General features: G+C 37.1%; 1 protein-coding gene across 7 annotated transcripts in view; it reads left to right on the top strand.

Annotated features, from left to right (window-relative positions):
* PPM1B (protein phosphatase, Mg2+/Mn2+ dependent 1B) overlaps positions 1 to 24,291 on the top strand; it is an 86,540-nt gene that overhangs the window by 44,489 nt on the left and 17,760 nt on the right. For 5 of the 7 annotated variants that reach the window (XM_027622724.1, XM_027622725.1, XM_027622726.1 and 2 more), the window contains 4 exons: positions 5,308 to 6,167; positions 13,633 to 13,750; positions 17,108 to 17,219; positions 17,608 to 17,665. In XM_027622724.1, the coding sequence (XP_027478525.1) occupies positions 5,322 to 6,167; positions 13,633 to 13,750; positions 17,108 to 17,219; positions 17,608 to 17,665 (1,134 nt within the window). In that variant the 5' untranslated portion in view covers positions 5,308 to 5,321. Of the gene's footprint in view, positions 1 to 5,307; positions 6,168 to 13,632; positions 13,751 to 17,107; positions 17,220 to 17,607; positions 17,666 to 18,401; positions 19,251 to 24,291 lie in introns of those variants that run through there. The other 2 variants (XM_027622727.1, XM_027622729.1) reach the window with 2 other exon arrangements.

Below are 24,291 nucleotides of genomic sequence, written 5' to 3'. Positions count from 1 at the left end.
GCTGGAACTTAAGCACTAATTATAAATGAGAAATTGTAGGGTCATCCCAGAATTGAATGCTATATAATATGTAAACACATGTGAAACCTTTTAAGTGATTTTAAAAATGTGATTACTTGGGGACCTGGCTGGCTCAGTAGAGCATGTGACTCTTTATCTCCAGGTTGTGAGTTTGAGCCTCACATTGGGCTTGGAGTTTACCTAAAAAAAAGTCATAGTAAAAATAAAAAAATAGAAATAAAAATATTACTTAGAGTGATTTAAGCAAATTACTTAGAATAAATAAAAGACGAGTCCCTAATCTTCCAAGTATGAGAACCCCTTTTAAAATATCATTTGTCAGATTCTTACTTCATAGTACAATTATGATATATTGATTGAAAAAGTCATATGCTGCTGCTGTGGTTTCACTAATGTATTTTCCTCAAAGGCAGCAATGGAAAAAGACAGATGTGTTCAGTCTTTAGATAATGCTCGCTGTGCATACATTCTCAATCTCGTAAAAAGTCTGTGCCCACAGAGTTGTATACATCACTGATCTCTGAATGTGGGTTCACAGAACAAGCCATCAGTATTAAGTTTTTTAAAAATTAGAACTTCTCCTTATTATAGTCCTTCATCTTGAAAAAGGCAAATTGCTTTTAATACGGTGATTGGCCCTGGCTTCCCACACTGTTAGTAGGTCCAATGTGCTGATGAGAGATCCTAAGGAAGGGTGGAATTTTCACTTCCTCACTTATATTCGTCATCGTCGTGATTGAAGTGTACCTGTGATTATGTTGATTTTCATATGATTAGGTTTTAATGAAGCTGCTTCAAAAAGTGAGCAAGTGACTGAAAAAGACTCCTATCAAAAAAGATTGATTGTAGTTATAATAAAGCACACACAGGCATACACATAAAAAATGTTAGAACTCCTAATACCAGTATAAGCTCTCATTCTGGGGTAAAAACTATGATACAATCAGATTGAAATATCAAGTGCAAAAAACTCTGAGATTGTTGAGGAAGATTGTTTGAAATATGGATCTATATTATTGGAACTGTACCTTGCCTGAGGTACAGTGTTGTTTGACATGTAACTAAATGATAGCATGAAATCATAACAAGTTAGCAAGTCATTTAAAAATTAGGCATCCTGAGTATAAAAACCTTTGAGTTTTTTTTTCCCCAGAGATGTTTGATAAAGCCATCAGTAGAGTGCAAAACTGCACTAAATTATAAATGTTTACAAGGCCCTTTGAGGTTTCTTTTGAACAGTAAAAGATAGCAATGTCACTGGGGAAACCCTTGTTTTTTCTGTCTTGGTCAAAATGACAGAAATAACATGGAATGTATGGCAAAAAATTAAAACACATTTCTTTGTCATCAAATGCCTTTGAAACATGCAGTATTTCAGTATACAGTGCTGGTGTGAAGAAACCAGTATCAGAATAATTGTACATTGTAGAAGATTTGCTTTACGATTGATTTTATTTTAATAAAATATAGATGTTGTAACATACTTTCTCCTTAGTGTTTGCTAACTTGTGTTTCAGTAATAATGACTGTTTTTGGGGGGTGAGTAGCAAAAGCAAAGAGATGCTAGGCAAATGTATATTTTCAGTAGTAAATGACTTCTTTACAAAGACAACCTTTTATGGAAGAAAGTCATAGTTACTTAAGGTAAAAATCATTTACTCCATCATTCATAGGTAAATTACTGCAGCAAAGAAATTGAACCAGGAGTTTATAAAGGGCTGTTAGTGTGCCATCAATGTAGTTAATTTTATAAAAACAAGACCTTTAACTTTAAAATAAATACAGTAGGTTTTGGGGACACCTGGGTGGCTCAGTTGGTTGAGTGTTGGACTCCTGATTTTTGGCTCCTGTTGTGATCTCAGTGTTGGGGGATTAAGCCCCACCCACCTTGTACTCAGCACTGAGTCTGCTTGGGATTCTCTGTCTCCCCTCCTTCTGCAACCCACCCTCCCCCCCGCTCCCCCTTTCCTTGTTGGCACGTGTGCGCGCTCTCTTTCAAATCTTTAAAAAAATAAATCTAGTTTTTACAGTGCTTATATGAGAAATGACCAAGAAGTACATTTTACTGCATAGAAGTTTGCTGATTATCTCATAGCAAAGTTCTTTGCTTTTGAAGAATAATACAACTTAAAATAGAAGTTGCTAATTCCACAGCAGTATGCAGATACTTTTAGATAAAAGAGAATACACACACACACACACACACACACACACAGACACACACAATCTTCCCATTAAGGATAAAGGTTACTTACCAAGAAGGTAACTATTTTAAAGAAAGTAGTGTTAGCAAATGAGCATTTGGGAAATAAAACTTTGGAAAGGTAATGGTTTTGTGTTGTTTTTTTTTTTAAAGATTTTATTTATTTATTTATTTATTTATTTATTTATTTATTAGCGCACACGTGAGCACGAGCGGGGAGAGAGGCAGAGGGAGATAGAGAGGGACAAGCAGATGCCCCGCTGAGCCAGGAGCCTGATGCGGGACTCTACACAGGGCTCAATCCCAGGACCCTGAGATCATGTCCTGAGCTGAAGTCAGACGCTTAACTGACTGAGCCACCCAGGTGCCCCTGTTTTGTGATCTTTGTTGGAAAAAAAAAGATCATGTATAGTAACTGTCAGATTTGCATACTTTAAGTACTTGGGAATGTTGGTATATATTCTAGGAAAACTCTACAATAGCACTGTTTTATTTTAAAAAATGAAAAATAACTCATATTCATTGATAGTAGAATAGATAAAAATTATACATGAGCATATAGTGGCATATAGTGAACTATGGCTCTGTATCAATGTGGATGAAGCTCAGAAAATATAGTGGGGAGCCGAAACCAAAAATACTGGAGTAAACATTTATTGTACTTCACATCAATGTATAGTGTCAAACATATTAAAACTATGCCTCAGATGGTTAAACTACAAGGAATACTGATGATAACATTCAGGATAATAGGATGCCTCGGTGGTCTTGATAATGTTCTACTTCTTAAATTGTATGGTGGGTACATAGGTGTTCATTTTATTACTCTTTGGCCAAATGTATACATTATGTAAACTCTCATATATGTGATATTTCATGTTTGAAAAATTAAATCAGGGGCACCTGGCTGGCTCAGTCAGAAGGTGTTTTGACTCTTGATGTTGGGGTTGTGAGTTTGAGCCCCATATTGGGTGTAAGAGATTACTTAAAAATAAGTAAAATACAAAATCATTAAGGGACAACCCCAACTTTAAAATATCAATTTGGGACTTAAAAACGACCAATTTGTGGGGTGCCTGGCTGGCTCATTCGGAACAGCATGCAGCTCTTGATCTCAGGGTTGTAAGTTCGATCCTCACGTTGGGTATAGAGATTATTTATAAATAATATCTTTAGGGGCACCTGGGTGGCTCAGTCAGTTAGGCATCCGACTCTTGATCTCAGCTCAGGTCTTGATCTCAGGGTCATGAGTTAAAGCCCCACGCTGGGCCCCATGCTGGTTGTAGAGCCTACTTAAATAAATAAATAAAATAAAATCTTTAAAAAAAAAATGACCTATTTGTGAAAGAATGCAGTCCCCGATAAAGCCAGACAGTGTACTAGTGACCTAAGCTCAGTCAGATACTCATTTCCTGGACTTTGAATCTTGAGCAAGAAACTTCAGAAGGAAACAGACAGCAGGTAGGAATCCTAGCAGTGAGAGTACCTGCAAGCAAGCAAGGCTCTTCTGGGTGTAACTTTCACAGTATTTGGCTCCTTGTTTGTTATGAGAGTTGGGGGGTGGGTGCTCATTTGATGGTTTTCCAAAGCTGGACTTCCAGGTTCCTTTTGATTCTTAATGTTCCCTGTAGCTTTCTTTCTTTCTTTTTTTTTTTTTTAAGATTTTATTTATTTATTTGATAGAGACACAGCGAGAGGGAACACAAGCAGGGGGAGTGGGAGAGGGAGAAGCAGGCTTCCCGCAGAGCAGGGAGCCCAATGCGGGGCTCGATCCTAGGACCCTGGAATCATGACCTGAGCTGAAGGCAGACGCCTAATGACTGAGCCACTCAGGCGCCCCGCCAGCATGCTCTTTCGAAGGTCCCCATCAAAGATGTACTGGAAAAAAACAACTTTGGGTGTGTGGATGGGCTATGGAATCTGCATTTTGAGCAAATAACAAACATTTTATGGTTTTACTCTGTTTCAAGTACTGTTCTAAGCGCACTACATCAACTCATTCTTCACTGCAACCCTGTGAAGTGTAGGTATTATTGTTGTGATACCCATTTGCCAGAGAGGAGGAGAAGGGAAAAGTGACTGATTAATTCACAGGAGGAATTTGAAGTAAAGTGATTAAGCACTTTACTCAAGGTCACACGGCTAGTGAGTTTTAGGGCCAGGATTGTAGGTGGGAAACTACCAGGGCATCTGCATGCTTATTTGGAGAACCACCACTCTAGTCCAGGTCATTTGAAATTGGAAAAGCTTTATTCTAAAATAATAGTGAAGTCAGGAGGGAGAGGGATGCATAGGAGTACTTTATAATCCTGTCTATGGATTGTTAAGTCTGTCAGCACTGAGTAGAAGTTGTCCTAATGCTACTTCACGGATTAGAAAACACAGCAATGTTAAGTATGTTCTGTAGCACATCATTAAACTTATATTGTTTTAACAGACTCTAAGTAATAGATTTCAGTCAATCCAAGTAAAGGTTTTAATTTGATAAACAGTAAAGCTTTGATAAAATCAGATGTTTGTAGAATGGAGATTTTATGTTTTGATTAAATTTGGGGGTTGTCCGGATCACTGGGGGAAAGTATCTCACAATACATGCTTTTGGAAGTCTTTATGAAATATATTAAATAGTACCTTAATGTATTAGAAAAGATGCAACACCATTCTGAATATTCTGATGGTTCAGTCTTCTATATTGAACCCTGAATTTTCTTATAAATTGAATATTTAAGAAAACTTAAGCAGGTTGTGTTTCTTAGTTTTCCTTTGCTGGTACAGTGCTTTTCAGCTTACTGCACATCGAAATCACCAGAGAGGCTTAAAAAAAAATACTGATATCTGGGTCTCATCCCTAGGGATTCTGATTTAATTGGTCTGATGATTCTAATGTGCTAGGATTGAGAAACCACTGTTCTAGAATAAGGATGTATGGGGAAATTTTCTTGGTTTCTTTTTTGTTCAGTAAATTCAGATAATACTGAAAAATATATTTGAGATAGGCGTTACTAGAGAATAGATGGAATATTGTAGATAATCCTCTGACAGATTTAAACATATAACCCTTGACAATTTTTGTTTTCTTTCAGATTCATTATTAAACATGGGTGCATTTTTGGATAAACCCAAAACTGAGAAACATAATGCTCATGGTGCTGGGAATGGTTTACGTTATGGCCTGAGCAGCATGCAAGGATGGAGAGTAGAAATGGAAGATGCACACACAGCTGTTGTAGGTATTCCTCACGGCTTGGAAGACTGGTCATTTTTTGCAGTTTATGATGGTCATGCTGGATCTCGAGTAGCAAATTACTGCTCAACACATTTATTAGAACACATCACTAATAATGAAGACTTTAGGGCAGCTGGAAAATCAGGATCTGCTCTTGAGCCCTCCGTGGAAAATGTCAAGAATGGCATCAGAACTGGCTTTTTGAAAATTGATGAATACATGCGTAACTTTTCAGACCTCAGAAACGGAATGGACAGAAGTGGTTCAACCGCAGTGGGGGTCCTGATTTCACCTAAGCATATCTACTTTATCAACTGTGGTGATTCACGTGCTGTTCTGTATAGGAATGGACAAGTCTGCTTTTCTACCCAGGATCACAAACCTTGCAATCCAAGGGAGAAGGAGCGAATCCAAAATGCAGGAGGCAGCGTAATGATACAACGTGTTAATGGTTCATTAGCAGTGTCTCGTGCTTTGGGGGACTATGATTACAAGTGTGTTGATGGCAAGGGCCCAACAGAACAACTTGTTTCTCCAGAGCCTGAGGTTTATGAAATTTTAAGAGCAGAAGAGGATGAATTTATCATCTTGGCTTGTGATGGGATCTGGGATGTTATGAGTAATGAGGAGCTCTGTGAATTTGTTAAATCTAGGCTTGAGGTATCTGATGACCTGGAAAATGTGTGCAATTGGGTAGTGGACACTTGTTTACATAAGGTATGTAAGTCTTTTTGTTATAATTAAAATACCCTGTTAATTTCGAAAAGGCACGGTAAGTACAATTAACCAGACTTAAATTTTAAAAAAAAACTTTTCATTAGGGAAAATCTGTATATTTTTAAATTACTTTCTTCACCAGAATTTTTTTTTTTTTTTGGCCAGCCTTGTTTGCCTCAACCTTCTAGTTTGAAGATTAATAAATTTGTGGCATTTGTTGTCATTTAAGTACTTTATGGCTTGTTGCTGTGGCTGAGGCATCTATATAGAATTGTGCCTTTTGATTTAAATTCTCAGTATTGGCAACAGAGGTCTCATGCCTAATTTTGAAGCAGTTTAATGAATTATGTATATGATATATTTCTGTAATAAATATACAAAAGATCAAAAGCCATGTATAATATTGGAAGATAAACCAGAGACCTAGGCTAGGTCAGGTTTTGTAATTTAGATCTGAGCCTCCTAGCAGCTAAGATGGAAACTGAAGTAAAAGTGTAAATTGTGTATTTCTTATGTTTAGTAAAAGAAGCTCTTTCCTAGCAACAAAATCAAAAAAGAATTTACATGTGGCTTTATCTAAGTGTTACATGACATGGTAGAGCATATCTTAACTTTTGTAGAAGATACCAGCATTCTTTTTGTATAGATGTTTTTGTCGTCACTGATTAAAAACCAAAGAGTAGTATAAAATATAATGCTGGAAGAATTCCTGTGGATCAGTAACATTTAGTTTAGTTTTGTAAGGTCCTGTGAATCTTAACTTGAGATAGTAATAGAGAAAGCAAATCCAGACTAACAGACATTTAGCAATTCCCTTGAATGTTTTTAAAATATTCAGTAGTTTCAGGTGGGTTTTTGACAGTGCCTGTATAGCAATCAGTTAAAATTTGAGTTATCTGGCCAGTGCCTAGAATATGTGAGTATTGTATGACTCTGATTAAAAAGATATCAAGGCAAAACTAACCTTTGGCTATATGAAATAAAGGTTTTGACTTACTTATTCTGTCTAGATTAGAGCTGTTCTTTCTCCCCACCACATAAGTTTCTTTGGGAGGTACAGACACAGCCAGAAAGTTTCGGAAGTTCTCTGAGTCTTTGGAAATACCCAGATTTTGGTGAAGTGTCTACTTCTTTTTCATAGAATGGGAAGAGACAACTTCAGATAGAGAAAATTTAAGGGCTCGTGTTTCCAGTTGGCAGCTTTTTTCTGAAAGGATTTTAAATGATGGTTCCTTTAGCTTTTCAAAGGTTTTTGGTTTTTGGTTTTTTTGTCTTTTTTCCCTTAAGCATACTGTATACCTTTTTTTTTTTTTTTTTTACTTCTCTGGATAGGTTAATTACAAAAGTATTGATGGTTGTCAGTGATCGAATAGGCTCTAAAAATGTCTTCCCTTTGGACTCCACGTGGAGAGATTCTGACCTGCAGCTTTTTGAGACAAAAGCAAGCAGATGTTTTTTTGCCTGACTAGCAGATGAAGACAGCATTTTCCCTGATTATAAAACAAGTATATACTTAGCTATTAAAAAAAAATTCCAGGTAATCCCAGACATATAAAGAAACATTCAAAAATTTTGCCACTCACTGAAGTTGGCTCCATTCATTGGTATATATCTTTCCAGTCTTTTTTGCCTGCCTGTTAGTATGTATATTTTTATAAAAAGGAGATCATTATACTTGTTATTCTATGGTATGCTTTTTTGTGCGACAGTACGTTGTAGCGAGATCTCCATGTCTGTAGGTATCAGTCTAAATCATTTGTCATGATTGTATAGTATTTTGTTGAAAGAATGGTGTGTTGTTTCGAAGGGAATAGCCAAAAATCAATTTGGAGTAAAAGAGAAGCTTGTATTGTGGATAAACTGCATTCTCCCTTCCATTGAAAGGATGTTCGTTTTCAGGAATTTTGACCCCACCCTTTTGGAGGGGGTCAAATGATTCTGGTGGCGGATCTTTGCTTGACATCTTTGATCAGTAATTAAATATTCCTGGTGATGGTATTAAATATCCTGGATTCCTAGAATCTCAGAAATGATAAATGACAGTAATAGGGACAAGAGGTTGGAACCCATGAGTCATTCAATTTTAGTGGAAGTTGGCCACCATAGTTCCTTAGAATGAAGCTGCATTCAAATTGAAGTCAGTTTTTTGGTTTTATTTTTAATTAGAGTGGGAGTGTGCACTGGAGGGTATAGAGGGAGGGGGGGGGAGAGAATCTCAAGCAGATTCCCGAGTGCGGGGTCTCAGGTGGGGTGTGGGGCTCCCTCTCACAACCTGAGATCATGACCTGAGCTGAAATCAGGAGTTGTATGCTCAACTGACTGAGCCACTCAGGTGCCCCAAGTTGAAATCATTTTTTTTTGTTTTTAAGATTTTATTTATTTGACAGAGCAAGAGAGCACAAGCAGGGGGAGCAGTAGAGGGAGAGGAAGAAGCAGACTCCCTGCTGAGCAGGGAGCCCCATGCGGGACTCGATCCCAGGACTCCGGGATCATGACCTGAGCCAAAGGCAGATGCTTAACCATCTGAGCCACCCAGGTGCCCCCAAATTGAATCAGTTTTGAGAAGCTTAGTTAACTTTTGTGTTGAAACATAACAGACCTATGAATATTTTGAACCTTTGCATGTTAGAACTTCTTACCCATTTCTTTTTCTAACTCCATAATTTGTCACTTGTTTGTAGTGTAAAACGAGGGGTTAGCAGTGTTATAAAACAATATGATTAAAATAGGGTATGATTGCTTTGAACTTTGAAAGATTGAATACAAAATTTTAAAATCCATGGAAAGCACTTTAGCTCAGTGCTTGGCACTTAGCGATTACTCAGTAGGTGCTAGCTATTTCAGGAGGAAAGAGAGTAGGTCTGATATTTAAGTAGAAGATTCCCTGATAATAGATTTAAATGATGTGTTAATATTTTCTAACACTTATAACACTTGTCATGCCCTAATAGTTTACAAGCATTTATATGTTAACTCATGAAATCTTGGGAGATTGTGATAATCGTCATAATCACAATAACATTAGTAAATTATTGCTTTCTATGAGCCAGATGCTATTCTAAGCACTTTACACATACCGTAATGCATTTAATTTTCACAACTATAAAAGGTCGTTAGCATTGGGGTGCCTGGGTGGCTCAGTCCTTAAGCGTCTGCCTTTGGCTCAGGTCATGATCCCAGGGTCCTGGGATCGAGCCCCACATCGGGCTCCCTGCTCCGCGGGAAGCCTGCTTCTCCCTCTCCTGCTCCCCCTGCTTGTGTTCCCTCTCTCTCTGTGTCTCTCTCTGTCAAATAAATAAAATCTTTAAAAAAAAAAAAAGGTAGTTAGCATTATTATTGCTAATGATAATCTTTTTCAGGATTGCCACTTAGGAATATGAAGCAATAAGTGTTGGATGACTCCACTCAGGCATTACTCTCTTAAGATACGTAACTCTAGGAGAGAATAGTCCCTAAGAAAGCAGTCTTCCTATTTTATTGCCAATGCTAGTAGCATTCATGGTATTTACGCTAATTCAGGTTGCATAGACTACATAACTGCTGTTTGCATAGCCTTTCATAACTTATAAATAACACTCATTTGTCCTCCTAGTAGCCTGAGATGAACGAAATAAAAATCCATTTCTAATTTGCAAGTTAGGAAATAGAGGTTTGACATTAAAAGATAGCTGTTAAATCATATTTTGATGAGTGTTGAAGCCAAGACTAGAACTCACATTTCCTGATTCAAGTTTGATGTGTCCGTTGCCAATGTTTCACAGAGGGTTTGATGAAAAAGTTTTTCCGAATGGAAATACTAAGAGTTCTCTTTTCTTTTTTCAATAATTACAAGATTAATAAGAACATTTGTGAGCAAATCCGAAGATGTTTGTATTTCTGTCCTTTTTAAAAATATCGTCCCCCTTAAGCAGCCACATATTCTTCCACATAATTCTGTGTTTATTCATACAAACATATAGAAATATAAAAATAGGGTTTTCTTTCCCTTCCTTTTTGTTTTTTGTTTTTTACAGAAATGGATCATATTATGCATGTTACTTTGCCACCTGCTTTTTCTTAAATTGTAAAAGTCAATGTTCCTTTAAATTGTTTTATTTTTTCTTTTAAAATACTATTTGATTTTCCTGAATTCAGCTTATATACACTTACCAGAAGCCTATTTATTTTAAGACATGAGATAGTATCTGATAGTTGGATAAAATTGAGGGAAAATTTCAGCTCACAACCTGAGCTGAAACCAAGAGTCAAGACCTCCATTGTCTTCAAGTTTTGCTACATTGAATTTTAGGAGGTGGTGGCAAAAGTTTTTCAGGGCCTTTGTGTCTTTTTGGCTTATTTTCCAAAGGCCGCGCCATTCCAGATTAGTAATAGAACATGAAAAATGTACCCATATACCCAGATTAGTAATAGAACATGAAAAATGTACCCATATACCCCCTAAAATTGTTTAGCTCTAAACTCAGGAGTTTTTCTGTTATAGCTTTCAGAAAATATAATTCTAAATAACACAAAAATAGACATAAATAGTATTAGAGTGGAGTGTGGTTGGGTATTTTGGAGTATGGAAGGGAAGGACTGAATGTAAAAGTATAGTCTATAGTGTAGCAGTTCTCAAACTTTCTTGGTCCCATGGTGCCCGAGTATCTCAGAATTTTTTCGTAGTGCTACTTAGCCATATTAATACTTAGCAGATACAAGTATTATATGGTTAGAGCCAAACTTAATGAGTATATATATGTCTTAACAAAATAATACATATACATTGAAAAAATCTTTTATTTCATTCTTTAAGAAACTGCAGTTACAGGGACACCTGGGTGGCTCAGTTGGTTGTGTGTCCGACTCTCGGTTTCAGTTCAGATCGTGATCTCACAGTGGTGGGATTGAGCCAGCGTGGGGCTGTGTGCTCAGTGGGCTGTCTGCTTGGGATTCTCTTTCTCCCTCTCCCTCTGCCCCTTCCTGCCCCCCCCCCCCGCTCATATTCTCTTTCTTTCTCTCTAAAATAAATAAATCTTTAAGAAAGAGAGATACTGCAGTTACATACTAACAAGATAATGTGTACCTGTTCGCTGCACAGCTTCTCAGATCTTGGAGTCATTGGGCACAGCCACCCTCATTTCCTGTATCACGTTGATTTTTTTTTTTTTATGGGACTTGCTTTTTATCATAGCAACTCTCAAAACCCCGGCTTTGAAAAGATTGGATGTCCTTGAGAGGAATATAGTGTTATCCGATGTTAAAACTGAACTACTTCACACTAGTTTGCAGGGTAGCCACAAATGTGGAGTATCACTCTGTTTCCCCTCATTTTTAATATCTCTGTGAGTACACTGTAGCATTCTGGGGCTTTTTTTTTTTTAAAGATTTATTTATTTTAGAGGTAGGGTTGGGGGAGGGGTAAGGGGAGAGGGAGAGAGAATCTTAAGCAGGCTCAGGGCTGGGTGCAGAGCCTTGGAGCAATGGGTGGGTTCGATCCCACAACCCTGAGATCATGACCTGAGCTGAAACTGAAAGAGTCAGTTGTTCAACTCTCTGGCCAGCCAGGCGCCCCTGAAAGTCATCTTTATGTAGAAATAGAAGCATCATTGGAATCACACAGAGCTGAGGTGTAAATGTAAATTATTTCCTTTATTTTTTTGTTATGTAAACTTCCTGAAACTATCTTTCAGTTAATTTCCCAATTGATAAGATGTAATTTTTGTAACATAAAAACCTAATGGAAATTGTGTGTTGTGTGTGTGTGTGTGTAACTTTAATTATCTCTGGTATAAAGCTTTCGCCTGACCTGAACTTATATGGTCAATCCTGATCCCTGTAGAATGTATTGATTCTTTTGGGGGACGGGGGGAGGATGCTGTTTGGAACCATAGTGTGGTTGTGTGGATATGTATATATGTTCATACAGCCAGTGCATATTTTCTAATACGAAGTCATTGTGAAAGTCTTGGTGGATTTCATGAAAGAATGAAATTAGTTTGGGCCAGTTCTGATTTTTTTGGAAATCCTGATTTTTTTTTTTTTCAGATATGGAGAATCTGGTTATATACTCATGATATTTTCTCCCACTAAAGCATGGGAGTCTGTGGAAAGAGTTACTCTTTTTGAAGCCTTCTTAAGGCCTGACCTCCACTGTCTTCAAGCTTTGCTACATTGAATTTTAGGAGGTGGTGGCAAAAGTTTTTCAAGGCCTTTGTGTCTTTTTGGCTGTGTCACATGGGTTCCAGAAAGGTGGCAAGCCTGGACCAGACAATGCCTGCCTAGATTCTGGCCATAATGACTGAAAAGACTAGAATGGGTATGGCCTTAGCTTTTTTTCACTTGGGTTGACAAACTGCACCATCAGACAAAAGTAGCCTACCACCTCCATTGACTTAGTTTATTTTGGGGGTGGGGGGAGTTGAAACAGTCACTGTTCTAAGAAACTTAGTTAAAGTAATATACCTATAGGAAAAGCTACGAGAAGATTTTAAATTTATTTCTCGTAATCTCACGGTAATAGTGCTACTTTTAAAATACAGGGGGCGCCTGGGTGGCTCAGTTGGTTAAGCGACTGCCTTGGGCTCGGGTCGTGATCCTGGAGTCCCGGGATCGAGTCCCGCATCGGGCTCCCTGCTCGGCGGGGAGTCTGCTTTTCCCTCTGACCCTCCCCTGTCTCATGCTCTCTTTCTCTTTATATCATTCTCTCTCTCAAATAAATAAATAAAATCTTTTTTAAAAAATAAATAAATAAAAATATAGATCATTTGTCTATAGTAGTGTGATTACCAAGGCGACAGTAAAATTTGTCCCTAAGTTAGCAGTTTTGGCTCCCCTCTGCAGACTGACACAATTTTTGATTCTATATAATGATCTGATGTCTTTTCTCCACAAGTTATATCTGACTACACTATCTCAGCCATCCAGTTACCTTCCATTGTTTGCTGCTTTATCCTCAGAACAGTTTACAATCTGTTTTCTTTTCTGCTTCTAATTGTTCAGTAGTGTCTTGGGTATCCTAAATGATCATTAATTTTCAGCTATGTCAAATTCAGTAGAGTTTTGCTAGCATTGCTCTGATGCGGGTTAATTAGCTAGGTGAAAATGGCACATTTGTTTGAGAACATGTGTTTTTGGGCGTAAGCCACTTTGGGAATATGCAGGTTGAGTGGGAAACAGAGTTTAGAAGATGTAATACATATGAAGGTATCTTCATTTCTTAGGTTGTAGAGTGCTGGTGGGTAAGAATAGGTACACAGAATTAAAAGTCATAAAATAATTACAGATCTACCCATATCTAGAGATCTTGTTTCTTCAGGGAATGCTTCAAATAGTTCTTTAGAATGGAAATTAATGCGTTGAATGTGTACATTCTGGTGATTTAAATAAACTATAATTGCTTAATGTAATTAACTGTTGTGAATGAAATAATAGAAAGTTGCTGGACTATGGAAATCTAATTCTTTCTTTTTCTTTCTTTAAAATACAGGGAAGCCGAGATAACATGAGTATTGTACTAGTTTGCTTTTCAAATGCGCCCAAGGTCTCAGATGAAGCAGTGAGAAAAGATTCAGAGCTGGATAAGCACTTGGAATCACGGGTTGAAGGTAAGTAAGGAGGTGATTTTTTTTTTTTTTTTTCATTTAGAAGGAAAGGGAGAGTATTCTCCCTTGTTTATCAAATAGTTCTTTTAGAATTAAGAAAACGATTAAGTATTTCAAAACAAGGCCTTAAAAAACAAGCATCTCTCTGCCTAAGATTTACTATCACATCTTGGACCAACGTGTGGGAATTTATTGGCAGGGAGAAGACAAATATGCCTATTATACCACCAAAGATAGTAGAACAAAAAGAACAAATATGTCTATTATACCACCAAAGAGAAACATTTGAAAACAGTCTGTTAAATCTTGCCATTTTATTTCCTCTTTCCCTGATTATACTTTTAGTAGTGAAGAGTCCAGTGAAATTTGCCTCAGGGCTTATCATGAACATCAAGTGCTCTAATTCCACTAACACTAATTTCTCCCAAGTTAATCATAGGAATTCATTATACCATATGTTTTTATCTTACTGGTAAGAGGCAGCATTGATGTTGTGAGAGAGAATTGATTTTACAGTTGACCCTTGACCAGCATGGGCGTTGGGACTGCAAACACACCCACTCTCCCCACCTTCCCCTCCCACTCTCCCCCTCAGTTGAAAATGTACATTTACATCCTCCAAAACTTATTTACAGTAGTCTACTGTTGACCGGAAGCTTTATAAACAGTTAATTAACACATATTTTGTATGTCCTATATATGCTATATATGTATATGTATGTATTTTTACAATAAAGTAAGCCAGAGAAAAGAAAATGTTACTAAGAAAATCATAAAGAGAAAATATATTGACGGTAGTGTACTATATTGTAAAAGCCATAAATAAAAATATTAAAAAAGCCATATATAAGTGGACCCACACAGTTGAAACTTAAGTCATTCAAGGATCAACTGTACTTATTTTTTTTAACTTTTTATTTTGCAGTAATTTTAAACTTAAAGAAAAGTTGAAAAAATATAGAGAGCTCCCATGTACAATGTAGTACCTTTTACCTAGATTTCCCATTTGTTTACAATTCATTTGACTCCTCTGTTTTCTATGACATACACACTCATTCTTTTCTCTCTCTCTCTTTCACTGTGGCAATGTCTGCAGACATATTTGGTGTCATAACTGAGAGGGTGTCACTAGCCTATAGTGAGGAGAGGCCGCGGGTGTTGCTTAACATTTTGTAATACACAAGACGGCCTCCACCAAAAAAAAAAAAAAACAAAAACAAAAAAGATGTGGCCGATCCAAAAATGTCAGTTGTGCCAAGGATGAGAAATCCTGTACTATAGAGATACAAGTATAAGGCAGAAAGATGACAGTCCTGCCTCCAAGAAGCTTGCAATCTGTGATAGAGTAAACAGCATCTACAGTGGAAATTATGTAGCAGTGCACCGACTTGAGGCTTGGGTTGGAGAAGAATTTGAGAAACTGATGCGTGAAGTTGAAACCTGAATATGAGCGAACTATACAAAATGGGTTGGTTGGGGGTGCCTGGGTGGCTCAGTTGGTTAAGCGACTGCCTTCGGCTCAGGTCATGATCCTGCAGTCCCGGGATCGAGTCCCACATCGGGCTCCCTGCTCAGCAGGGAGTCTGCTTCTCCCTCTGACCCTCTTCCCTCTCATGCTTTCTATCTCTCATTCTCTCTCTCTCAAATAAATAAATAAAAATCTTTAAAAAAAAACAAAAAATGGGTTGGTTGGAATGGCATAAATTGTGTTTCAAATCAAAGGAAAGGCACATGTGAAGATCTAGAAGTAGGAGAAGGCTTCTCTGCATAGAGTCTTTATGGAGATAGAGGGGAGTCAGGGGCAGAGTCAAATGGGAGTGGTGAGGTTACGGTGATGGCGAGGGCCTCTTGAGGCATGGTGGCTGCTGAGGACACTGCTTTTTTGTTGTCTTAAAAGTAAGTTGGCATCCTCTGATTTTTGAGGAGTTTATGTCTTTTTTTTTTTTTTTAAAGATTTTATTTATTCATTTGAGACACAGAGAGCATGAGCAGGGAGAGAGGCAGAGGGAGAAAGAGAAGCAGGCTTCCCACTGAGCCAGGAGCCCGATGTGGGGCTCGATCCCAGGACCCTGGGATCATGACCCGAGTTGAAGGCAGACGCTTAACCATCTGAGCCACCCAGGCGCCCCGAGGAGTTTATGTCTTAATACTGGCCAAATAATCATGCTGTAAAGATGTGTTTTTCATGAGTTGTAAATATAGATGGAACGTGTAAATGTTTTATTTTGTTCTAAGCCTTAGCAAGTTCTCTGATTTATTTTCCTTTTTTAATTTTATTTATTTATTTTAAAAGATTGTATTTATTCATGAGAGAGAGAATGAGTACAGGGGAGGGGCAGAGGCAGAGGGAGAAGCAGGCTCCCCACTGAGCAGGGAGCCCCATGTGGGGCTCCATTCCAGGACCCTGGAATCATGACCTGAGCCAAAGGCAGATTCCTGACTAACTAAGCCACCCAGGCGCTCCTCCTTTTGTATTTTAAATTGTTGTGGAACATAACTACCTTGGGATCAAAAAGCTTATAAAACAGCATGGATGGACGTAGAAGGTATTATGCTAAGTGAAATAAGACAATGTTTCATTTCCATATGGAATCTAAAAAACAAAGCAGAAACAGACTCATAGGTGTGGAGAACAAGCTAATGGTTGCCAGAGGAAGGGTAGGCAAACTAGGTGGAGGGGACTAAGATATAAACTTCCACTTATCAAAGAGGTCACAGGGCTGAAAAGTCCAGCATAGGAAATATAGTCAGTAATATTGTACTAACATTGTATGGTGACTACACTTACTGTGGTGAGCGTTTTATAATGTGTGTAATTGTCGAATCACCTGAAACTAATAGTATTTGTCAACTGTTCTTCAGTTAAATAATTTTATAAAACAATTCCTAATTTTTCTCCTCCTTACAGTCCTTATTCATCTGTCACTTTTTTTTTGGAATTACAGTATTAATAACTTTTGTATTATTCTTGTATAAAATTAGATCAAAGTGTTTTTCCAGGTAGCTATCCTGTGTTCATAGGGATCATTTTTAGTGATTGTAAACCATTTCACTCAGTGGCTATACCAGAATTTTCTTAACTGTCCCTGTATTGTTGAACATTTCATTTCTTCTAGTTTTTGCTTTTATGTATGCAAATAACTTTATATTACTTTTATTCCTTGTGTGATCGTAAGATAATTGCTTTTTTTTTACATTTTAAAATTGATACTACAGAAACTAATAGTATACTGTTAACTTGAATTTAAATTTAAAAAATAAATAAATAAAATTGATACTATCAAATAGTTCCCCTTGTTTCACTCTCTCTGAATCCTGAGTTAACACATTAATTTAGGAATTCTTTTTAAAAATCTGCAGAAATTATGGAAAAGTCTGGTGAGGAAGGAATGCCTGATCTTGCCCATGTCATGCGCATCTTGTCTGCAGAAAATATCCCAAATTTGCCTCCTGGGGGAGGTCTTGCTGGCAAGTAAGTAGAACAAAAAGAACTAATTTTGAGTTCGTTTATAATTAGTAATTAAGTAATTTTGGGGAAGAAGTATATCAATTATCTAAAGATGAGATGGGTTGGTGGTTCTTATAGTAGAGAAGAACTTTAAAATTTCATCCAAAGGCATTTTTTTTTTAAGGGAATTACTTATGTGTTTTGAAAAGGTGAAGGTTCTCTTACTTTGTGAGTAAGAACAAATGGCTTGTGCTGAATCAAATTCTAAATGAAATGTAGAAACTATGTTCTTGGCAAGCATTTAGTGTGGCAGTTAATTTTTGAGAATATTCAAGATGAAGTATTATTTTAAATACTCAGAAGCTTAGTAATTGTATGTAATTTAATAAAACTAAAGCATAATTTTTTTTAGGCGCAATGTTATTGAAGCTGTTTATAGTAGGCTGAATCCACATAGAGAAAGCGATGGGGTAAGTTTTCTTTTATTTCTTAAGCATTTAAAATAATTTTGTAATGTAAATACTAGATATGATACATTCACATAATGAAATCTGTAATAAATTATACTATGTTTCATGTTAAGGAGTCAGTTTAAGGAAATGTCTAGAAATGGAGGTAGAGATACAGTTCTGTTTTGTAGTTGTTTGTTGTCACGTAATGGGCATCGAGTACCTTTTTGTTGGGCTGTACTTATTTCCTCCCTGTATGTCTGCTTTTCCTTCTCCTTCTCCCTTGAATCTTAATTTTGAAGCAAAGAACATCCTTTTAAATATCTCACTTTCTCCTTCAGCAGGCTGCTACCATCACTAGAACTTAGTGATAGAGAAATGAGCTATTATTTTAAAGACCCGACTTTCAGTGCCCCTGTGTGCCCAGTTGAATACCTGGGGATAACTTCTTTCTTAACCTTAACGTTGCCACTGTAGGTGTTTTGTGTTGAACTAGATAACCATTTTTGTTGTACCCTGCTGTGCTTCATCAGAGCAAAACTCTATCCCTTTACCTTCCTTAGAAATACTGATGAGCTGTCAGCTGCACCTCTGTAGTGTTTTTATCTTCGCACTAGTACCGAGAGACAAAACAGTGCCTTCTTTTTTTCTTTTTTAATTGCCCTACGTTTCAGAGTCAGTAATTTGAATAAGTATTTCCTTGTAGGGTTTTAAAGTTTTTGGATATCTGTAAATGAATAACAATTTTTAACCATAGGCTTGAAAGATTTTAAGGGAGCCCAAGTTAGTAATGAAACTCATTAAGAAGAGAGACTCACCCTCCAAATCTCCAGCTCCTCGGGGCAGGTCTTGAGAGAGACATCAACCGTTGGTAGAAATGTTGTATCCTATCAGTTGAGCCGTTTTGCAGGATTCATTATTGCACAGCCATGTCCTGTCATTTCCTTTTTCTTAACAATAAAAGTATCCTTGCAAAAAGAAAAAGTTTACAATTAATACATTTTAGTGAGTTGAATAAAAATGATACTGTATATTGTTAATAACAGGTTTTATAACTTGGTCTAGAGCAGTGGTTCTGAGTCTTGTGTCCGGGACCTCAAAGTATTAAGACTTATATCTTAAAGCTGTGAAAATTCATTTAAAAATAAAAATACGTCATGTGCTACATTTAGAGCAAACCCTAAATCAGACAAACAAGGAAAGAATGTTGACACAACTGAAAAGCCCATGGTAATTGGGTGGTGGCGTGAAGAGAGGCTGATTCCTTCAGCTAGATCCTAGGTTCCACACGTGGTTAGAGGAAATAAGCCCTCAGAAGGTGTTACTGATTCAGTACTAACCATATAAGTGCTCATGTTTCTTCATGTCCTTGAAAATGTAAGCCTGGGGTGTAAATTTGAAAAATTATCTCATTATGCCTTGCTGAATCTCTTCAAGGTCCTTCAAGAAAGTTGGCAGAGCAGCCACAATTTAAAAAAAATGTTTCACACCCCTAAGTTAATGTTTAGGTTAATGTTTTAAACATTTTTTAAAAAATAGAAAATACTTACTATACACAGTAGCTCTCTAAACAGTGAATAAATAAACAGCAGAGCCATGAAACTGAAGAGAAATGCTCAGGATAAAAAACTGGCCTTGGATAGGATTATTATGTGACTCTGTAAGTTAAGGAGATGCATACTTAATTACGTTTATATATAAGCTTTCTAGTAACCTCAGCAGATCAAACACGGACAAGCTATCACGTGGTGAATTGACGTAGGGAGGAGATTGTACAGAACATTAGACATGGTCCCATCTCCACGGTCAGTGCAGTTCACCATGTAGAGGTAAACACACAAGTTAGAAAGAAATGATAAAATACAGAATGTGATTAATTGCCATGTGAATTGAACAGTGCTGGGAAAGTCAGATTTGAAGAATGATTAGAATGACAGAAATGAAAGGAGGAGGATGATCCATGTAGTTCAAGTGGATGGGAGAGGCAAGAACAAAATATGAGCTATCTTTAAAGAAAGGACCTCATTTTGACTAGAGCAGAGAACTGCTGTGGTGAGAAATAAGAATTTAGGATGCCAGACGTATTTTTGGAGAGACTGGAGAGGCCTTTTGAACTTTATATTTTACAGTGAGGAGCCACCATATGTTTGGAGCAGAAGAATGGTACACTCAGAGGAATAGCTGTGGTATTTTAATCTGTTAGGAACATGTCATGTGCAGTGTTAGAGTAAAGAGATGCTAGCAGTGAACTAGTGAAATAATTATAGAGATCTGATGATAAGTGTAAACTCATTATTAGACAGATACATGGATTGGAGAAACTTCCCTATTTACTGTAAAAACTAACTTTTGCAGCCCAGAATCCTATGTGGGAAAATATTTCTTTACCCTTTCAGAATAATCACAACCTTAGAAAAATGTTGAGCCATAGTAGAAGCAGAAATATACTAAATGTACATTAGCAGAAATGTACTAAAAAAGAAGCAGGAAAAAATGAAGTAATTATAGATATTTAATTAAATTCTTAGCTCTTAACTTGAGCTGCTGTAGCAGTGGATTAGGCACAAATGTGTTCCGTAACTTTCTCAGCTTAGGTCTGTGCCGTGTTGTAGAAGATGTGGCCGAGAAGTACAGTGGCAGGAGCTGATAGTTGGGCTTTTTTTAATAACAAAAATAAAATTTTGTACAGATATTAAAAAAAGAAACAAGAATGCTAGGCAGAGTTAATCCGAGACATATTTAGGTTCCTAAGATGTCTGCTTTATATCAGAGAGAGAATTACCCTGCTCTGAGTGCCTACAGGTAATACCATTAGAAATAGGGATTCATTTTTCTTATATTCAAAGAAAATCTTTTGGATAACGTATTTCAGAAAGCCAAGTGGAATGTAAGCCAGAATTTGTTTTTATAATATTCCTTTTTGTTTCTTAGTTTAGAGGTAAAGAGTGAGAGTGCATGCAGGGTGGGGGGGGGCGCAAAGGGAGAGGGAAAGAGAAAGAGAGAATCCCAAGCAGTCTCCATGCTCAGCATGGGACCCAACACGGGACTCTATCCCACAACCCTGGGAGCATGAGCTGAAATCAAGACACTTAACCAGCTGAGCCACCCAGGTGCCCCTGTAAGTCAGAAATTAAAACATTTAAAATATATTCAGAAAGCTCACTATTTAGGGGAGTCTTCTGAAGTTGTTTACTGAATTTGTTTTTTCAACCTTTTGGAATATGTTCAGACTTCTTAATGCAAGCAATATTGACATTTTCCCAACTGTTAAAATCTTTGGAAAAGAGTCTAGCAGGGATTCTTAGGTGGTTTGTGAATCCCCAGAAAGTTTTTGAAAATGTGTTTGTGGACATAAGCAGTTTTTAATGAGAAGTGTAGTATGTGCGTGGTTTTCATCAGTTCCTCAAAGGAGTCTGTGACCCCAAGAGAATAATCACCTACAGGACCAGAAAAAATAAAACTGCCTTTTGCTCTACGCTGATCTTACATTAGGCAGGGCTCTGAGATCATGGCCCTTTACTTCTACAGTGCTAGATTGGGGGCACTTGGCCGGCTCAGTCAGTAGAGCATACAGCTCTTGATCTTGGGGCTGTGAATTCAAGCCCCGTGTTGGGTGTAGAGATTACACTGATTTAGATTCTGATCTTTAAAATATACCACTAATCAGGCATCTGGGTGGCTCAGTTGCTAAGTGTCTGCCTTCAGCTCAGGTCATGATGGGATCGAGCCCCACATCAGGCTCCCTGCTCCGCGGGAAGCCTGCTTCTCCCTCTCCCACTCCCCCCTGCTTTTGTTCCCTCCTCTCGCTGTGTCTCTCTCTGTCAGATAAATAAATAAAATCTTAAAAAAATAAATAAAATATACCCACTAATCAAGTAGCCATATACATCGCTGATTTTCCAAGGGTAGTAAAGGGGGACTTGTAATTACCAGCTGTTGTATATATATATATATAAAGTCATAGGTGATGTCCTCAACATCCTTTTTATAGGTAAGACTAAGACTCAGTGAGAGGAAGTGGTTTGTCTAGGTTGCAAAGCTAAACAAATCGTGCAGCCAGAATGCGAATCTAAGTCAGGGGAACTCTGAAAACTATTCTCTTTACACGGTTCTTTTGTTGTCTAAGTTACTTAGAGATTACGTATACGTCTGTACCCCACCTGTCTTCTATCCACGAAAAATCATTTCCTGTCCTTTTGTGAACCTCTTTAGTAGTCTTAAGATACTCTGGTTTTAATGAAGACTATTTCATAAAGTTTTTGAAACTAAGCAGTCAAGTCCACAGTTTTTTATCACTTGTTTTTCATTTAAAATAGGACACATCTGAATCCTAATCCAAAATCTTTTTAAGGCATTTGGATTTTTAAGAAGGGAGGAAAGGCAGGACAAAAACCCAAAAAAGTCTCCATATTGTGTTTTCACATTAAGTTTTATATATAGTCTTTTTATTTTGATCATTTCAGATAGATCAGTTATAAACATAGCTGCTTTGACGGTTTTATATTACAGTTTCAGGACTAGGTGAATACTAGTGTTTTTTTTTTTGTAGATTGTTTCGTTTTCACTTGTCAAAGCATTTTTATAGAGAAGATCTATACTATTTGAAAATACACTAAACTTTATTTTTAAGGATGGTATGACATACCACTTCTCTTAGCTATGTGGTCTCGACCATCTAAGTGATTCTTTAAAATTACTTCAAATTCATTAGATTTTACATGATCCTAGCAAATAACAGCTTATTAGATTCTTCATTGGTCACTGTTAATTCTATCTCATGAGTGCATATTTGAGGATTTTCATCTCTAAAAATTATTTTTAGCTGAAAAGCAGAAGATAGGACTCCACCAAAAACACTGTAAATGTTTATATTAGCATTCTTCACTATTTTCTCCATTGCTTTAGCTAATCATTTGAAGCATTTTGCTTACAGCAACTGCATTAAAAAAATGCTGCAAGTAAATACTAGCTAGTTAAATTTTGTCTTTTAAAATTTATCTTTTAAAATGTTTATTTTTCCCTTCTGTTTGCTGTCTGATTTATCTAGATTGCTGTATCTTATTTGGGATAAGGCAGTATTTTCATGAGAGATTTGATTCTTTTAAACTGTGTCTAGATGACAGTGAAACCTTGAAAATTAAACAGAGGGAAAAAGTTCTATATTCTCGGGGTGCCTGGGTGGCTCAGTTGTTAAGCATCTGCCTTCGGCTCAGGTCGTGATCCCAGGGTCCTGGGATTGAGCCCCACATCCGGCTCCTTGTTCAGTGGGAAGCCTGCTTCTCCCTCTCCCACTCCCCCTGCTTGTGTTCCCTCTCTCGCTGTCTTTCTCTCAAATAAATAAAATCTTAAAAAAAGAATTCTATATTCTCATCTCCATAATTGCCTTAAGTCTGTTGTGCAGAATAATTTTAACCATCCCATCTAATATTTTTTTGTCCTGTAATTTCATTAGTCTTTCTATATCAAGGAAATACATTGTAGATTTGAATAGGAAATAATTTGTGGCCCACTTCAATAATTTTAAGCACTATTTCTTTAGTAAGTGTCTCTTTATATGGGGCACTTACTATGTTACCTACCATAATGTATTCAAAAGAACATTCAGAGGGACATTGATGTTAATTACACCTGCACAGAAATCTGAGCTGTGTCCCTTATTACTAGCATTGTCACCCTGACAACTTAAATTTCTCTGAGCCTGTAAATTTCTTCAGTTATAAAAATTAGGGTTGTGGTACCTATTACGTTTAGGGTACCTGTGAGGATTAAATGAGATCATGTGCATAAAGTTCTAAGCAGAAACATTAATTTTCCTTCCGTAGCGGGTAGGGAGGATGCAGAAAGGAATGTGAAATTCTGTTTACCTGAAAGAGTTTTCAATCTAATTGAAAAGACTTAGAACAGTTGCAAGGTGGAATTAATGCTATAATAGATGTGTAAACATGATGTGGTGTATATAGTTCAGGTAAAAAAAAAAGTGCAGCTGAACAGTAAGTAGGTTCCTTTTCTGATATCAGTTAATGAAAATGCATAAGACAGTTGTGGAACAGAATTTTGAAGAGTCAGGTGAAATGGCTGGGGAAGAGGTCTCACCCATCCATCTTTTATCCAGCACAATAGGAAAATGTAATTTGCTTTGAGATAAAACGACTTTTAAATGTGGTCATTAGGTTAAGTTCTATTCAGTTCAGTGGCTCTGTGATACCAGCCATTGTAAATTCATCCTGATTTGATTTACAGGTTTGGTTTTAATGTGTTTTTTTTTTTAAGCACCTGCTCCTCCCCAACTACCACTAGTACAGAATTCACAGAACCCATAGATGCTTACTGTAATAATAGGTGTCAGATGGAGAGTGAGAGGTCCTTTATCTTTTGAACTCACAAAAATTGAAAGGCAACCAATATAACAACCTTTTTATCAATAAGTTCAAGTAAGTAGAGTTTCTGTATATCAGAATCACCTGTCAGGCTTTAAAAAACTCACCCCAACCCAGTGCATCTGAGTATTGTTTGATAGAACTTTTAGTATCTATATAATTTTTTTAAAAGATTTTATTTATTTAATTAATTAATTTATTTATTGGGGGGGTGGGGAGGGGGAGGAGCAGAGGGAGACGGACAAGCAGATTCCCCACTTAGCGCAGAAC

The sequence above is a fragment of the Zalophus californianus genome, chromosome 8, assembly GCF_009762305.2.
Source record: "Zalophus californianus isolate mZalCal1 chromosome 8, mZalCal1.pri.v2, whole genome shotgun sequence".
NCBI classification, from domain to species: domain Eukaryota; kingdom Metazoa; phylum Chordata; class Mammalia; order Carnivora; family Otariidae; genus Zalophus; species Zalophus californianus.
The sequence above is the reverse complement of the archived record's forward strand: the minus strand, read 5'-3'. Positions and strand labels throughout refer to the sequence as shown.